This window comes from Elephantulus edwardii, unplaced genomic scaffold (genome assembly GCF_000299155.1).
Source record: "Elephantulus edwardii isolate Elephantulus edwardi_28Jun2011 unplaced genomic scaffold, EleEdw1.0 scaffold00011, whole genome shotgun sequence".
NCBI lineage: Eukaryota > Metazoa > Chordata > Mammalia > Macroscelidea > Macroscelididae > Elephantulus > Elephantulus edwardii.
In genome coordinates, this window is record NW_006399761.1 from 22199708 (window position 1) to 22214570 (window position 14863).

The following is a 14863-nucleotide window of genomic DNA, read 5'->3' on the forward strand; positions in this document are numbered from 1 at the left end:
CAATGGTGTCTCTCTGGAGACTAAGGTGCATCTGATACAGGCCATGGTCTTCGCAATCACTTGTTATGCATCAGAGAGTTGGACAGTGACCAAGGAGGATAGAAGGAAAATTGATGCCTTTGAGCTGTGGTGCTGGAGAAGAGTATTGAGAATACCATGGACTTCTAGGAAAACAGTTTTGTCCTGGAAAGGGTTAAACCGGGTGGCGCCTTGGAGGCAAAGATTCTGAGGCTCCGTCTAACATACTTTGGACATGTTGATAGGAGAGGCCAGTCCTTGGAAGGATGCAGGATCAGCAAAAGAGGAAGACCCCACAAGATGGATTAACACAGTCATTGCAGCAACGGGCTCAAATGTGTCAGTGATGGTGAGGATGACACAGAATAGGACAGTGGACAGGTCTGTTGTTTGTGGGTCACTGTAAGTCATACCCAACTCAATGACACTTAACAGTAATAAGCCCCCAGCGCTCCCTAATAATAGCAATACATGGATGATTCCAATAAACCATTTGTTAAAATAATGTGGTAAATAGGAAAATTTAAATATCACAATTAAGTAGTAATGGAGATCAAATAAAAGCTGACATTTAAATTATGCTGAAATGAGTTTTATTTTGATGTCCAAATGCCAGTAAATGCAGCTATATGAGCTTCCTAGCATAAATTCTTTGTGATTTACTGATGATTGTTCATATCTATCGAGAATTCACATGCTCAGAGTTACGGAAAAGTTTCTGCTGTAATTTCGTATTTGTCATCTTTGAATGATAATCTGCAGCCTGCAATTAACAGAAATCTATGGTCTTTGTGAAAACTGAGAACCAAAAAAGTATTGGAGATAAGTATAAATTTATATACTTTCCTGCTGCTTTTTAAAAAAAGTGAAACTACTTTCTAAAATTCAGAGAATAGAGTCAGTTATATGAAGAGAATCCTATGACGCTGGGTAAATTGTGTTTCACCGTTGAGTTACCACTTCATGGCCGGTTTTGTTCCCTTCTCTCTAGAATTATTTTGAAACCTCAGATGTCATTTCCTTTCATACATAAGTATTTCATTAGGTATTCTTTTTTTTTTCATTAGGTATTCTTGATATCTAATATTGTTTTCCAAACATAATATTTGTATTTTAAATACAGAAGTGTTCATATGTCCAGTGTCCCTATTTATCTCCTTAATTCTTTTTATGAGGATTTGTTGGAATCAGGATCCAAATAACAGCCATGTACTGCTATTGATATTTACCTCTTAAGTGTTTCTTTTTGTATCTCGTCTCTTCCTGCATTTCCTCTCTTTCAAAGTGTTTATTGAAGTACCCGGCTGCCTGCTTGAATCGCACTGCCTGCTTCCTCTTGTTTCACGTGTTATTCTTTTGCCTGTGTTTCTACAAATGGGTTATTAGAGTTGAATTCTTGATAAGATTTAAATTTTACTTTTTTTGGCAGAAGTATCTAATAGGGAGTAGTATACATTTCAATCAAAAGGCCTATTTTTTTAGAGGCATAGTTTGGGTTTTGTGGGGTTTTTTTTTTGTTTTTTTAAAAATTTATTATTACTTTAAATGAAAATTTACAGAGACTTTGGATTTCCATTCATTAGTTGTTGCACTTTTCTCCCCTCCCAACCCTCCCCTCTAGTATACTACCCTCTTGGAAAAGTAAAAGAAAAATTCTGTCATTGTTTTATAATCCCTTCCCCCAGATCCACACCACTATGCAGCCTTCGCTCTGGATGCCTTTCTTGACAAAAATGCCTAATCACATAGCCCTTTTAGCCAGTTCTCTCCCTCATCTGTTTCAGTTGCCTCTTTTATAATAAGAGCAGCCATTTGTTGACAGTTGCCTTGATGTTTTCATGCTACATTATCAATTTTGATATTTTCATTCTATACCTTTTTCTTCATTTTTCAGATAGAATGTTTTTACAAAGCATTGTTTATCTATAGCAGTTATTTGGTTTCTTCAAAGAACAAAAAAGAAAAAGTTTGTATTCCCTGACCTCCCACGTCCATGTAGCAGTTTTCAAATTTTTTTAGACTTGAAAATCTAGCACCTTCCAAAAATAACTTAATAAGACATCTCACCTCTTCATGTTGTTATATGCTCTTGGATTTATATGTATTGAAAATATATGTATGTTCTTTTCTGGTTTTATGTTTCTAGATTTACAAATCGCTCTGTCTCTTGTGAGAAACTGCTCCAGTTTCATTCTTGAATCCTTTTCCTGTTTTTCCTTGAGTTGTCCTTGGTCATTTTATATATATATATATATTCTCATTTAAATTTAAAATGTAATATACACATTTAAATGGAGAAACACTTGTAATCTGTATATCTTTTCCATATATATATTTTTTTAAATTTATTTTTAAATTTGGTATACCGTCAAATTGCATCAGACTGGTACAGGAGGAGATTGTCCCTCCTTCTCCAGTGAAGCATCTGGTGGATTCGAACTGCCCACCTTTGGGATTATAGTGCAGCTTCTTGCCACTAGGCCATCAGAGCTCCCTTCCTTATATATATTTAGTACACTTCTATGTGTTGTTGTTGCTACATGCTGTCCAGTCTCCTGCTTACCCTGTGCACCTGTGTACTCTGTGTGCAGGCTCTGAACCCTGCTCTATCTTGAGCCAGTTTCACTGTGTCTGACACACTTACTCCCATCACCCCAGTCACTGAGTCAGTCCATCTCCTCCAGGCTCTTCCTGTCCACACTTCTGTCTCCTTTAAATTAAACTGTATGCTTGGATTCCCAGTGAGGTCAGTCTGCATGCACGTTTGTTACATCTCATGATCTCAAGAGTAAACAATTATTATTATTAGAAACAGTGTACATTTCCCTTCCTTTTCTTTTTCTTAGGCTAGAGCCCAAGTAGGAAAAAGTATGAATTCTAAAGTGTATCTACTGAAGAACATGGCGTTTAAGTTAATAGGAATGAAATAAATAGACCAAAAAGAATGAAAATATAACCATTGTTAATAATGATTATGTTCAGAAATGAAGGAGAGTAAAGTTTACTGCGTATTTATACACCCGTGTGCACACACACACAAGGATAATATCCCATTTCAGATGAACAGTTAATCATTATATTTTAGTCACTTCAGAGAATTCTTTGTATAGTTTTTCACTATCTTGACACTGATTCCTTTGTTTTAGCTATTTAAGAATTAGTTTTTTAAAGATTGAACATTACGTTAAGTAGTTCCATGGTTTCACAGTCAAATTCATAAAAGTTACCCAGAGAAGTCTGGCTTCTATCATGTTTCTCTACGCACTCTCTCTCTTCTTCACTCTATAAATTACTTTTTTTAAAAAAAAGGTTTGCATTTGTGTCTGCCTGTCGTTTTCCTAGATAAGCTGTCATGTACGGTGTGTACTTTTGCCCACCTGGCCATTTCAGTTTGCAGTGTTCCCTAGAGATCATTCTGAGGCACACTTAGTCTGCGAATGTCACCCCAAGGCAAAACAGTCCTGCCTGTCACAGTGGTTCATGGGCTTCCAAAGGGCCACCATACAGAAACACATCTATTATTGTCTCATTGATGTGCTATTATCATTTCATGGGATAGGTATGATTGGGGGGGGTATAAAGGTCTAAAAAGATCCCTCAGAGGTGCAATAATAGGGATGGCTTGAGAAACAGTGCTCTGTATAAGAAGTGTTCCTCAGCTCTTTTAAAAATGTGCCCCCTAAACCAGCCCACTGCCATCTCGTTATTTGCAGCCTGTAGTGATTCTGTAGGGTGGAGTTGAAGGACCCCCAAAGGATTTCCACCACATCACTTCCTGAAGGATAGATTCAAACCACTGACCTTTGGTTTAGCAGTTGAGTTCTTTAACCACTGTGCCGCCATTGCTCTTGCTCCTAATTGACACAACAGCAACAACAGAATATGTGTCGTGTCTGTTGGAAGTGTATTATACAGTTAGTCCCTTATTGGTCAACACTGTTGTTTCCATCCCTGCAATTATGAACAGTTGTAGTAAATATGCATCTGTTCCTTTACATTTTTGCAAATGCGTCTTTGGGACACATCCCAAGAAGTCGGATTCCTAGGCCTAAAGATAATTACCTATCTAATTATGATCCTGCTAAATTCTCCGCGTGGCAGTGTGTTGATTTATATTAGTGGAAATAAGCGAAATCATTTTATTGTGAGGTGTCAGTACTATTTATGAGGACTTTATTAGTCTGCTAATTAGTTGTGATGAATAGAATTTTCGTATTGTAAAATGCAAACCTAATACATAACTTTACTTGTCAGATTTGTTGAAAAGTTTTTAGTACACATACTTAGCAGATCATTTTGAAAAGCAGAACACTGACTGGGTCTTGTCTCAAAGGCCAGATGATTTCAATTAATTAATACTTATTAATCCACATTAAGTCTTTAACAGCTACCCACTGAGAGTTTGTTTTCAGTTTAATATAAAAATATAATTATTCAGTGTTTTAAAAATTTCTTCAAATGATACTCTTTAAAAGACTTTTTTAGTAGGTGGTCTTTTTGTTTTTTTAAAAAAATTCTATTCTCTAAGCAGATTTCCCATGGCCCTTTTTTATTTATGCTTTAAAATACTTAGAACCAATTAGGTAGTTTATGTTTCATTACCTGTTGATTTTATGAAAGTACAAAATTATGAGGCAAAAATCCCTTTTACATATAACTCATCCTAAGCCCCTGCAGAGCAGAAGCTGTTTGAGATCATCCTTGGCTTATGGATAGGTTACCCTTTCTAGGAAAAGGTACCAAAACTCTTTAATAATATCTACCTTTTTTGTTGTTATTGAGTTGTTGTTAGGTGCCATAGAGTTGAGTACGACTCATAGCGACCCTGTGAACAAAAGATCCGAACCCTGTCTATCCTGCGCCATCCTCACACTTCCTGACACTCAAGAGCCCATTGCACCAGTCACCGTGTCAACCCACCTGGTTGAAGGTCTTCCTCTCCTTTGCTGACCCTTCACCGTACCCAGCATTATGTCCTTCTCAAGAAATAGCACCTCCTAGCAACATTTGGAGCTCCCAACTGTAAAACAGGTTTGGAAGCAGGAGTGGCCTCCACTTCCTAAACCACATGCCCCTGGAAACTCTATGATCTTGGAGCAATGGCGATAGTTATGGAAAGGCATATGTTCATGGAGTCGCTATGAGTCGTGCTTGAACCGATGGCAATCAACAACAGCACCAGCAACATTTACTGGCTCATATTTCTCCTCAGACTAGAGTCCTTTTGACTTTTAACTCTTAGCGGAACCTACAAATATTAGAGGTTGTCTTGTTATTGTTACGTGTGGTTGAGTCACCCATGACTTAGCGACCTGTGAGCGGTAGATGAGAACCATGCTCTGGCCTGTGCCGCCCTCAGCATCTCTGACATGTCCAGCCCACTGCTGCAGTCACTGCATCAGTCTGTCTTGTCGGAAGTCTGTGTCTCTTCCTCTGATCCTCTACCATCCCAGCATGTGATGTCCTTTCACAGACACTGTCCTCTCCTGACAACATGCCCAAATTAGGTGGCAAGCGTTTCGCCGTCCCTGCCTCTGAGGAGCGACCTAGATACATTTCTCCCAGACAGCCTTGTTCGTTCTTTTGAGAGTCCACGTGGTATTCTGTACTCCTGCCATCACCACATTTCAGAGGCATCGATTCTTCTCCAGTCATTTTTATTAATTGTGGGGAGAACACTTTAATCTGACTCAGGGTCATTTTTTTCTTCATAAAATAAACTCAGCCTTTTTCTATTTCCTCGGTCTTCTGTTCTAATGACCTTCATGATCCGAGGGGCATACTGAGCAGTAACTCGAACTGATTGTGCTGCAGACCTTGAGTTGACTCAGTTTGTCTGTAGTCCTTCAGGTATTTGTATGCACCTAGGACAGGGTTTAGGGAGCCCTGGTGGTGCAATGCAAAGCAATTCAGTATCCCCCTTAGATCATTAAGGTCACTAAAACATAAACCTGAGGGAATATGAAAATGCTGAGTTTATTTTATGAAGGAAAAATGGCCACGAATCAGATTAAAGTGTTCTACCTGTAATTAATAAGAATGATCGAAGAAAAATCAGATGCCTCTGAAATGTGGTGATGGCAAAGAGTACAGAAAATCACTACTAACTACTTCAAACACGTGTCTCCGGCGGTTCGAATCTACCCGCAGCCCTTTGGGAGAAATGTGGACCACCTCCTCCTGTTAGGATTTACAGCTTCAGAAACCTGACAGAAAGTCACTGTGAGGTGGGAAGAGCTCATCAGCAGGGAGTGAAAACCCAGGACTTATCACACAGTGGGCACTTTTCTTCAGTTGAATGGTTGGGGAGCTACAGGTATTGATATTCATTCAGTAAATGGTCAATGAGGAAAAGTCTTCAGGCTCTTGAACATTTTGTCTGTGAAAAGCAGTCATAGCCATGTTTTGAGAACTGTTAAAAGATTAAAACCATTAAGAGAAAAATAGAGTTCAGGAGATTAAGTGAAATGACCTTTTGCTTTGGAAAATGAAAGTATTCCATTTTAAGAAAACATCACAAGTACTATCTGCTACAAGAATTTGTCTCCTATTTTTCTTTAATAATTTGTGGGTTTTAGTGGACATACACTGATACATTTCTCCTTTCATTTTAGACATTTGGGATCACAGCTGTGTGAATTAGAAAAACTGATAGATAAAATGATGATTGCTGAATTTTCTACTTACTCGCACAGTGACTTAAATAGACCGCTGGATGATGACTGTCAAATTTTAGAAGAGGTATGTGCTTTGAACCGTGGAATGCAATTGCTATCTTTGCTTGGTTTTAATTCCCAGCAGCCCAAATTTCAAATATATTCATTCTCCTTAGATTATGCTGTGCAAGAGTGTCTTAAATGTCTAAGGTCTCTCAGACCTGTCAAATCCTTCGCCAACTACAATATGTTAGCAAGTGCCATAATCCTGGGAAATCAGAGCATAAAAAGAAATAGTTTAATAAGCAGGTAGTTAAAATGAGGGCTTCAAAGTTTACAGATCAAGTTCAAAATGTGTCCTGAATTAGTTGTTTCATGTGTATGCATGCACTAGAATATGTCTTCAGTTGTATGGTAATTTGCCAGTCATTCAAGTGGGGTGCCTGTTAGGATTATGTTTTACGTACATACGTCATATGTGGGCTTCGATTATCTGGTAACTTTTCAGTTTTGGTAATTGCCAAGTACTAGTAAAGAACCCAGAATGTCCGACAAAGGCCTGTGTAAAAGATTTTTGAACAAGTTACCAGAGAGTTCAGCCCTTCATTCCGGTTTTCCAGACTACTAAGTAAAAATTAAAGGGCTCATGCCACAATGAATGAATGAATGAATGAAAATCCAAAATCTCTGTAAATGTTCATTAAAATTAATAAAATAAAATTTTAAAAAAACTTAAAGGGCTCAGGAAGTTTTTATTGGTCATCAGCATTTGAGTGATACAGTTTTGTTTTTTTTAAACAAGGCACACCGTGATATTTGCCCCCAGACGAGCTCTTTGTTCATTTTCTCCAGTGTGGTAGAGTATGATTTGCCAGTTCCAGAGCCTTGACTTGAAATCTGATGACAAAATGTCTGTGGGAGAGACGCCCCTAACCCCAGATTTCTAGAAACTCTAAGGAAAAAGATCAGAGAGAATCAAGCTATAAAACCTTTGGTGCTAAATATGTCTACCTCTAAGTGAGATTGTTTAATATTTAAAGTACTAAATGATATTTTTTTTATTTTCATAGGAAAGACTAGTATCTCTTATATTTGGACTTCTAAAACAGAGAAAACTTAATTTTTTAGAAATCTATGGTGAAGAAATGATTATTACAGCAAAGAATATCATTAAACAGGTAATGTACATTTGTATTTGATATATTTTAATCTGTAATCTCTTTTAAGGTTGTCTTTTATGTTATGTAATGATGCAGGAAATATAATAGTAATATTAGCATAATCAATTTAAATGGAAATGATAGACAGAAGGGGAAAAAACCCTTAACTCTCCCATCCAAAGGATTGTCAACTTAAGAATATTTCTGAGTAGGATTGTTGATGTTTCTCATAATTACTATCATACTGTACATATGGTCTTAAATTGTATGTATTTCAATTATAATCATGAACATAAACCTTTTCTCATGTTATTATATATAAGCCTTCAGGAACATCCTTTTAAAATGGTTGTCTAAAATGCCATTAGTGGAATTTTGGAGTTTTTTTGTTTTTTCCTCTAGGACTATTTTCTTAGATTTTATATACAGAATAGAAGTTTTACAGAGAGTGAAAAATATTTTTTAAAGTTTTTGATACCTATGATTGAACTGCTATTTAAGAAGATCTTAGTATTTTCTATTTACTAGCAGTCATTAATATTTGTTTCATTGATCTCTGGGAAATTATAATTATATACTCTTCCCTGATTTTTATTTTGAACTGTTCATTCAGATAAATTTGGCTTACTGAACTTCAGTTTTTCTTTATATGCAAAAAAAAAAGTGTGTAGGGAGCTCTGGTGGCCTAGTGGTAAGCCCCAGTGCTCCAATCCCGAATGTTCGCAGTTCAAAGCTATCAGTTTCTCCACAGGAGAAGGATGGGCAGTCTCCTCCTGTGTGATCAGTTTTGACTCGATGATACACACCAACAACATTTATTGTCATTAATTTAAATGGACATGTGTGCATTTTCAGTGTTTAAAGCCAATGAAAAGATTATATTAATCTTCAGGAACATCATTTTCAATGGTTGTATAAAATTTCATTGATCTTATGTTTACGAAAGAATATTTATTTAACATTTATGTTTACGAAAGAATATTTATTTTTTTCCCCTATATTTTATTAATTTTCATAAACATTTACAGAGATTTTGGGTTTCCATTCATTCATTGTTGCACTATTCTCTCTACCCTCCTCCCAGTTTGTTCTTGTCCAAATGCCACAGTGCTTGTCAAAGCCAGTTCTGATTAATCTTCTTTGTCAGTGTGTCCTTTGCCATTCCCTATCACTCCTCCCTGAGAGACACGTCACCCTGAGTCATAAGGAAAAGGGGATGGCGTATTCTCTTAGCTACTTCCTGCTGAAAAGGGACGCTGTGGGTTTCAGGGTGAAGATCTTCTCTCACTACTCTAAAGGGCCCCTTTGGCAGTAGGAAACACATAGACTATTATGGAGATTGATTTTGGAATTTAGATGTACTCTTATTGATTGTGCTTGGCCGTACATGTTCATATCCTTGAAGATGTATCATGGGGGTATTGCAACCTAGAAGACACAAATTTGACTAACAAGTTATAAGTACATGAGTCCAAAAATTATGGAAAAGTAAAAGAAAAGATTCTTTCATTGTTTTACAAACCCTCCCCCAGAAAGAATATTTATTTAACATTTATGTTGAATAATAAGGTTACCTCTTTGCAGCTCTCTAATTAAACACTATTTTTAAAATCAGTATATTTTAGAAAATGGTTGGTACTAGCAATTAATGCTGTACATGTAACTGTTTTGTAACTTAGCTATTCTATACCCAACAGAAATATATATATATATCTCCAAAGATAGTATAAGAATTTGCATGATAGTACTTTTGCAATAATAAACAATCCACACTCTTATCAACAATAGAAAAGATCAGTAGAATTGTGTTATGTGATACTTTATGGTATTTAGAATTAATAGATTACATGTTACAGTGTGGATAAATATGACATACATAGTGTGGAGTTAAACAAAAGAGCCAGGCTCAAGAAGGTATATATAGTGTATGATTTTAATTATATAAAGTTCAAACAGGCTGAAAGAATCTGTTATTTGAAAGCAGGACTGTCGGTTTTGGGGGCTTGAGTGCCTAGGAAGCAACAGGAGAGGGGGTTCTGGCTGCTGGTTATATTACATTTCTTGAGTTTAGTACTGGCTAGACACAGTTTTATTCATATGGAAAAAAGATGTTGAGCTGTGTAAATAATTGGCACATTTTTCTCTAGGTGTGTTCTGCTTTTTAATAAAAGGGTTTTTTAATTTGTTGTTGTTGTTATGTATCATCAAGTCACTTGGAACTCATAGCTTTGAACCCTGCTCTAGCCTGAGCCAACCTTATCGTCTCTGCCACACCTATCCCCATGAATTGCTCAATTTTAATTCCCTTGAAGTTTTAGCATTTATTTCTACTAGGCTCTAAATTGTTGGATGAATTATAAGAAATTGTGGAATAAGGAAACAAGGAAAATGCCTTCGGAATTGTAATATTTCTATCTTGTTCCTAGGTTTTATAGGGGTTTTTGATGTATGACTTTGAATAGTTTAAATAATAGGTTTTAAAATGATTGTTATTAAACACATGTGATCATTCAAGCATATAGCTAAAGAATAAGTCCTTTAAAAGATAAAAGTAATGCTATAGCTTTTCTAACACCTCGAAGTATCTATCAGAGATAAATACAAAAGAGTCCTGGTAAAATGATTGTTAAAGTCAACAAGTCCTTTATTTTTAATGTATAAATTTACTGTATAGTAGTTAGCATGTTAGAGACAACTAATCAAATGTCTTGTTTTTTTTCTTTAATTTTACAGTGTGTGATTAATAAAGTTTCACAAATAGAAGAAATTGATACTGATATTATTATGAAGTAAGTATACATCAGTAAGTAAGTATGAATCATGAATATTATGAATATTCTAGTCTATTATATTATAAAGTAAGTAGATATCAGCTCGGGACTGTCAGTCAGGGAAGAGACAAGCTACTCGGACGAGTTGGTGCAGGAATTGTTTCATAAAATGGGGATAGGGTAGGAAAAACCCACAAGTGACCTTTGAGGGGACTGTGGAAGAGAACAATTTAGCAAAGTCCAAAAGGATAAAGATGCTCTGTTGTCAGCTGCAGTTTTGATTTCCAGCAATTCCGTCGGGGTTTCTAGGCTGTGGTCCTACAGAGGGCGCTCTGCTGGGCTAACAGTAAGGTGTTGCCTTGCCAGCTCTAAGGCACCTGGTTCAAAACCACCAGCTGTTCAGCAGGAGAAAGATGGACAGTCTTCTCCCATCTGAAAACCGGCTGGAGGGTCAGCTATGGATTGACTCCAACTCGATGGAACTCAACAACTGCGGCCTTTACAGAGCACATCACAGTTCTTCGGCCGGCGGAGCCACCGAGTGGGGTCCAGCTGCTGACCTCTCTGTGAGCAGACAAGCGCTTACCCTCAGTGGTTAAGCTCCTGAAGAACAAATGACCTCAAAGTTTCAACTCACCATCAGGTTGATTCTGCCTCATAGCAGCCCTATGTGGGTTTTCCCAGGCTGTTAAGTCTTCATGGGAAGAAACCACCCATCTCTCTCCTGTGCAGCAGCAGGTGGATTTGAAGCACTGGAGGTGTGAAAGACAGAGTAGTTGAGAAAAGCTGCTTCTTCACTGGAGCGACTCAGTCATCCCGAGGCATCCAGAGTGAAGGAGGAACACAACGTAGATATGAAAGGGGAAGTGGAAGAAATCGCTCACTCATTGTGTTTGAGTCAGCTGCCCCTGCAGCGGGTGGCTAAGGCTGTAAATCACGCAGGAGGAGATGTCCATCTTTATCCCATTGAGGCACAGGTAGATTCGAACCAGCAGACACAGATGTAGCCTTTGGGTTAGCACCAAACTCCCTACAGGCTCGTCACCAGGCCTACAGAAACATAGCAAGTCTATTGCTAAAGAATGTGGCAGTGCAATTTTAGATTATTAATTTGTATAATTTTGTTTAAAATGCAACTTTTATTTGACTTTTAAAAATTTTGAGTACACTATTTGAAATGTCTCTCTTAGTCATCTACCTCCTCCCCACCCCAAGACTTTTTTAAGTTTTTATTTTTGCTCTTGAAATTCTTGGTCTTTTCTTTTTGAGAAGAATATCTTAAACTATGCACTACCAACCCAAAGGCCAGCAGTTCGAATCCCCCAGCTATTCCTTGGGAGAAAGATGGTCTGTCTCCTCCCATGGAATTTACAGCCTCTGAAAACCTACTGAAGAGTCAGATAGAGGCCTTTTCTGACTTGACATCACACAACAACAACAATGAAAACAGCTACTAACTTTAGCAGCCGAGCTAAGATGTAGATAAAAATATAAAGTATGTAGATAAAAATATAAAAAAGTGACACTCTCCTGGTTACTCTTAGAGAGGTGGGGGCTATAAGCACCGTTTGCCCATTTGTGGAAAAAACCATAATGAAGGAGCCTCACTATGAATTGTAAAATGTGCATCAGGGTGACTCTGGAGAAGCAGAGTCTGTTGCTTTTTAATTTTCTCTTTCTCTGGCAAATTTTTTCAATATAGACAAGTTTCTGTACCTCAAGTATTCACTAAAAACTTAAGTGTAAGAAGTCATTTTGGTACCATAACTCTATGGCATTTTGTTTTGTATCTGTTAGTTTTTCATCTTTAAACTAATTGACTGAAAATGGCAGTGTGGGTTAATACTCAGCTAGCATGTATTGCTAGTTCTAAGTACTTTATGTACATGGACTCTTCTTATCCTCAGGAGCCTTATGAAGTAGGTGCTACAACCCCTCCCGTTTTCCCTGGCTCACACAGCTGACACGAAGACAGTGTGGCTCAGAGCCTCTGTGCCCACCACCATGCCATGCTCCCTCTCGGCTGGTGGGAAGTAATTTTTAAATGTAACTAGAAAAGTAGGTGATTAGATGTTGGAGAGGATGATGTAAGGAGATGTTTTTATTTTAATTTCATAGTACATCTCCAGATTGGGCCCAAAGGATTTTTAATTCAGTGATTATAAGATATGTTCATATTCAATTTACTCAGTAATAAGCTTCATATGTTTGTATACATGACTAGATTTTTGTCATTTTAATTAGAGGAGATGGAATGACATTTTTCCTTTACTAGATGGTGCTTTGTTTTCTCCAGCTTGTAAATGTTATTGGTCCAGGCACAATAATCTTTTTAAAACTATTTTTTCCCCCTAGACTTGCAGATCAGATGAGAATGTTGAATTTTCCCCAGTGGTTTGATCTTCTAAAGGATATTTTCTCTAAGTTTAAAATTTTCCTGCAGAGAGTTAAGGTAAGCTTATGTGGTTATCACTTTCCCCAGAATAGTCTCTAGACTTGCCACTTTTATAGACATACGGTATCTGTGTGGATTCAAACTAGAATCAGATAGTTTTTTGGCTTTTCTTCAGAAGCTCTGGTGGCCTAGAGGTAAGAAGCTACACAGGCACGCAGTTTGAATCCACCCACAGGAGAAGGATGGGCAGTCTCCTCCTGTGCAATCTGCTGCCTCTGAAAACCTGCTGGAGGGTCAGCTATGATTGGTTCCAAGCACAGAACAACAACATACGGAGTTAAACTAGACTAAAGCGGCTCCCCCCCCCCCTTTATGATATTCTAAAGAGATCTTGATTTTAAATAAGTTTTGAAGCTATTTGATGTATTTTGACACTGTTTATTATTTTGCCTGTTTCAGTTTATACCAAAAGGAATCTTCTGTATGAAAACAAGTTAGTATTTTTTATAAAACATTATACAGTAGTATTTCCTCTGATGGTTCTGTGGTACTTGAATCTGCCTGTATATCTTGCTGTTGATTGAACTCATACTTGTGTACAACAGAATGATACACCATCCTGCACCATCCTTACAATCTGCTGAATTTGAGCCCATTGTTGTAGTTTCGGATTCTGTCCATCTCCTTGAAGGTCTTACCCTTTTTTCTGTTGTTGACCTCATGCCTTACCAAGTCTAATGTTCTTCACCAAGGACTGGTCCCTGCTGGCTCTGTGCCCAAAGTATGTGAGGCGGAGCTTCAAAATCCTTGCCTCCAAGGAGAAACTTGGTTTCACCTTCTCCAATGCAGACCTGTATGTTCTCTTGGTGATCCATTAGAAGAGTTCAGTACTCTTCTCCAGCACCACAACTCAAAGGCATTGATTCTTCTTAGCCATCCTTAGTTATTGTCCAGCTCTCTGATGCATAGCAAGTAATAGCAAAGACCATGATCTGCATCAGGCGCACCTTAGTCCCTAGACTCTTTAGCACTCTGGAGAGGTCCCTGACAGCACACTTTCCCAGTGCAATTTGTCTTTGGATTTCCTGACTGCTGGTGCCCAGAGTGTTGATTGTGGAACTGAGCAAGCTGAAATTATTAACATCCTCAAGCTCTTCTCCATCTGTCTGGGTGCTGCCAGTTGGCCCAAGGGTGAGAATCTTTGTCTTCTTGATGTTGAGCTTCATTCCACATGGAAGACTATAATTCTTGATCATCTGCAGCAAATGCTTCATGTCCTCCTCAGTTTAGGCAGGCAAAGTTGTATCTGCTTAATGCAGGTTGTTGATGAGTCTTCCTCCAGTCCTGATTCCACACTCCTCCTCATAAAGTCTTGCCTCCTGAATGATGTGTTCTCGATACAGATTGAAGAGGTATGGAGACAGGACACATCCCTGATGCACTCTTTTCCCAATTTTGAACCATGCAGTATTTCCTTGCTCTGTTTTGATGACTGCTTCCTTCTTCCTGTAAGCATGCTTAATCAAATCTTCTTGTATTTCCATTCTTCTCAGGATTAGCCATAATTTGTTGTGATCCACACAGTCAAATGCCTTTGGCTCATATGAACTTGTTTTTCATTTTCTTCTTGGACTTGCGTGTGAGCAGTTGCTGATTGTTCCATATTCACCCCCTAGTCTTATTCTGAATGATGCTCTTCAGTGTCTCCATTGTCTCTTTTCACAAGTATGGTCTACATGATTGCTGCTGTTTTCTCTGGTTAGGTCCACATGTATACTCACCATTTATGTTGTTGAATAGCAGTGTTTCTACTGAGTATATTTTTTTTCTATAATTATATTTTATTAATTTTCATAAATATTT

The 14863-nt window shown here is 37.7% G+C and overlaps 1 protein-coding gene across 2 annotated transcripts in view; it reads left to right on the forward strand.

Moving 5' to 3' along the window:
• The window catches only part of VPS54 (vacuolar protein sorting 54 homolog (S. cerevisiae)), a 137336-nt gene that overhangs the window by 69369 nt on the left and 53104 nt on the right, over positions 1-14863 (forward strand). For both annotated transcript variants that reach the window (XM_006880950.1, XM_006880951.1), the window contains 4 exons: positions 6633-6759; positions 7745-7852; positions 10568-10623; positions 12961-13057. In XM_006880950.1, the coding sequence (XP_006881012.1) occupies positions 6633-6759; positions 7745-7852; positions 10568-10623; positions 12961-13057 (388 nt within the window). The remainder of the gene's footprint in view (positions 1-6632; positions 6760-7744; positions 7853-10567; positions 10624-12960; positions 13058-14863) is intronic.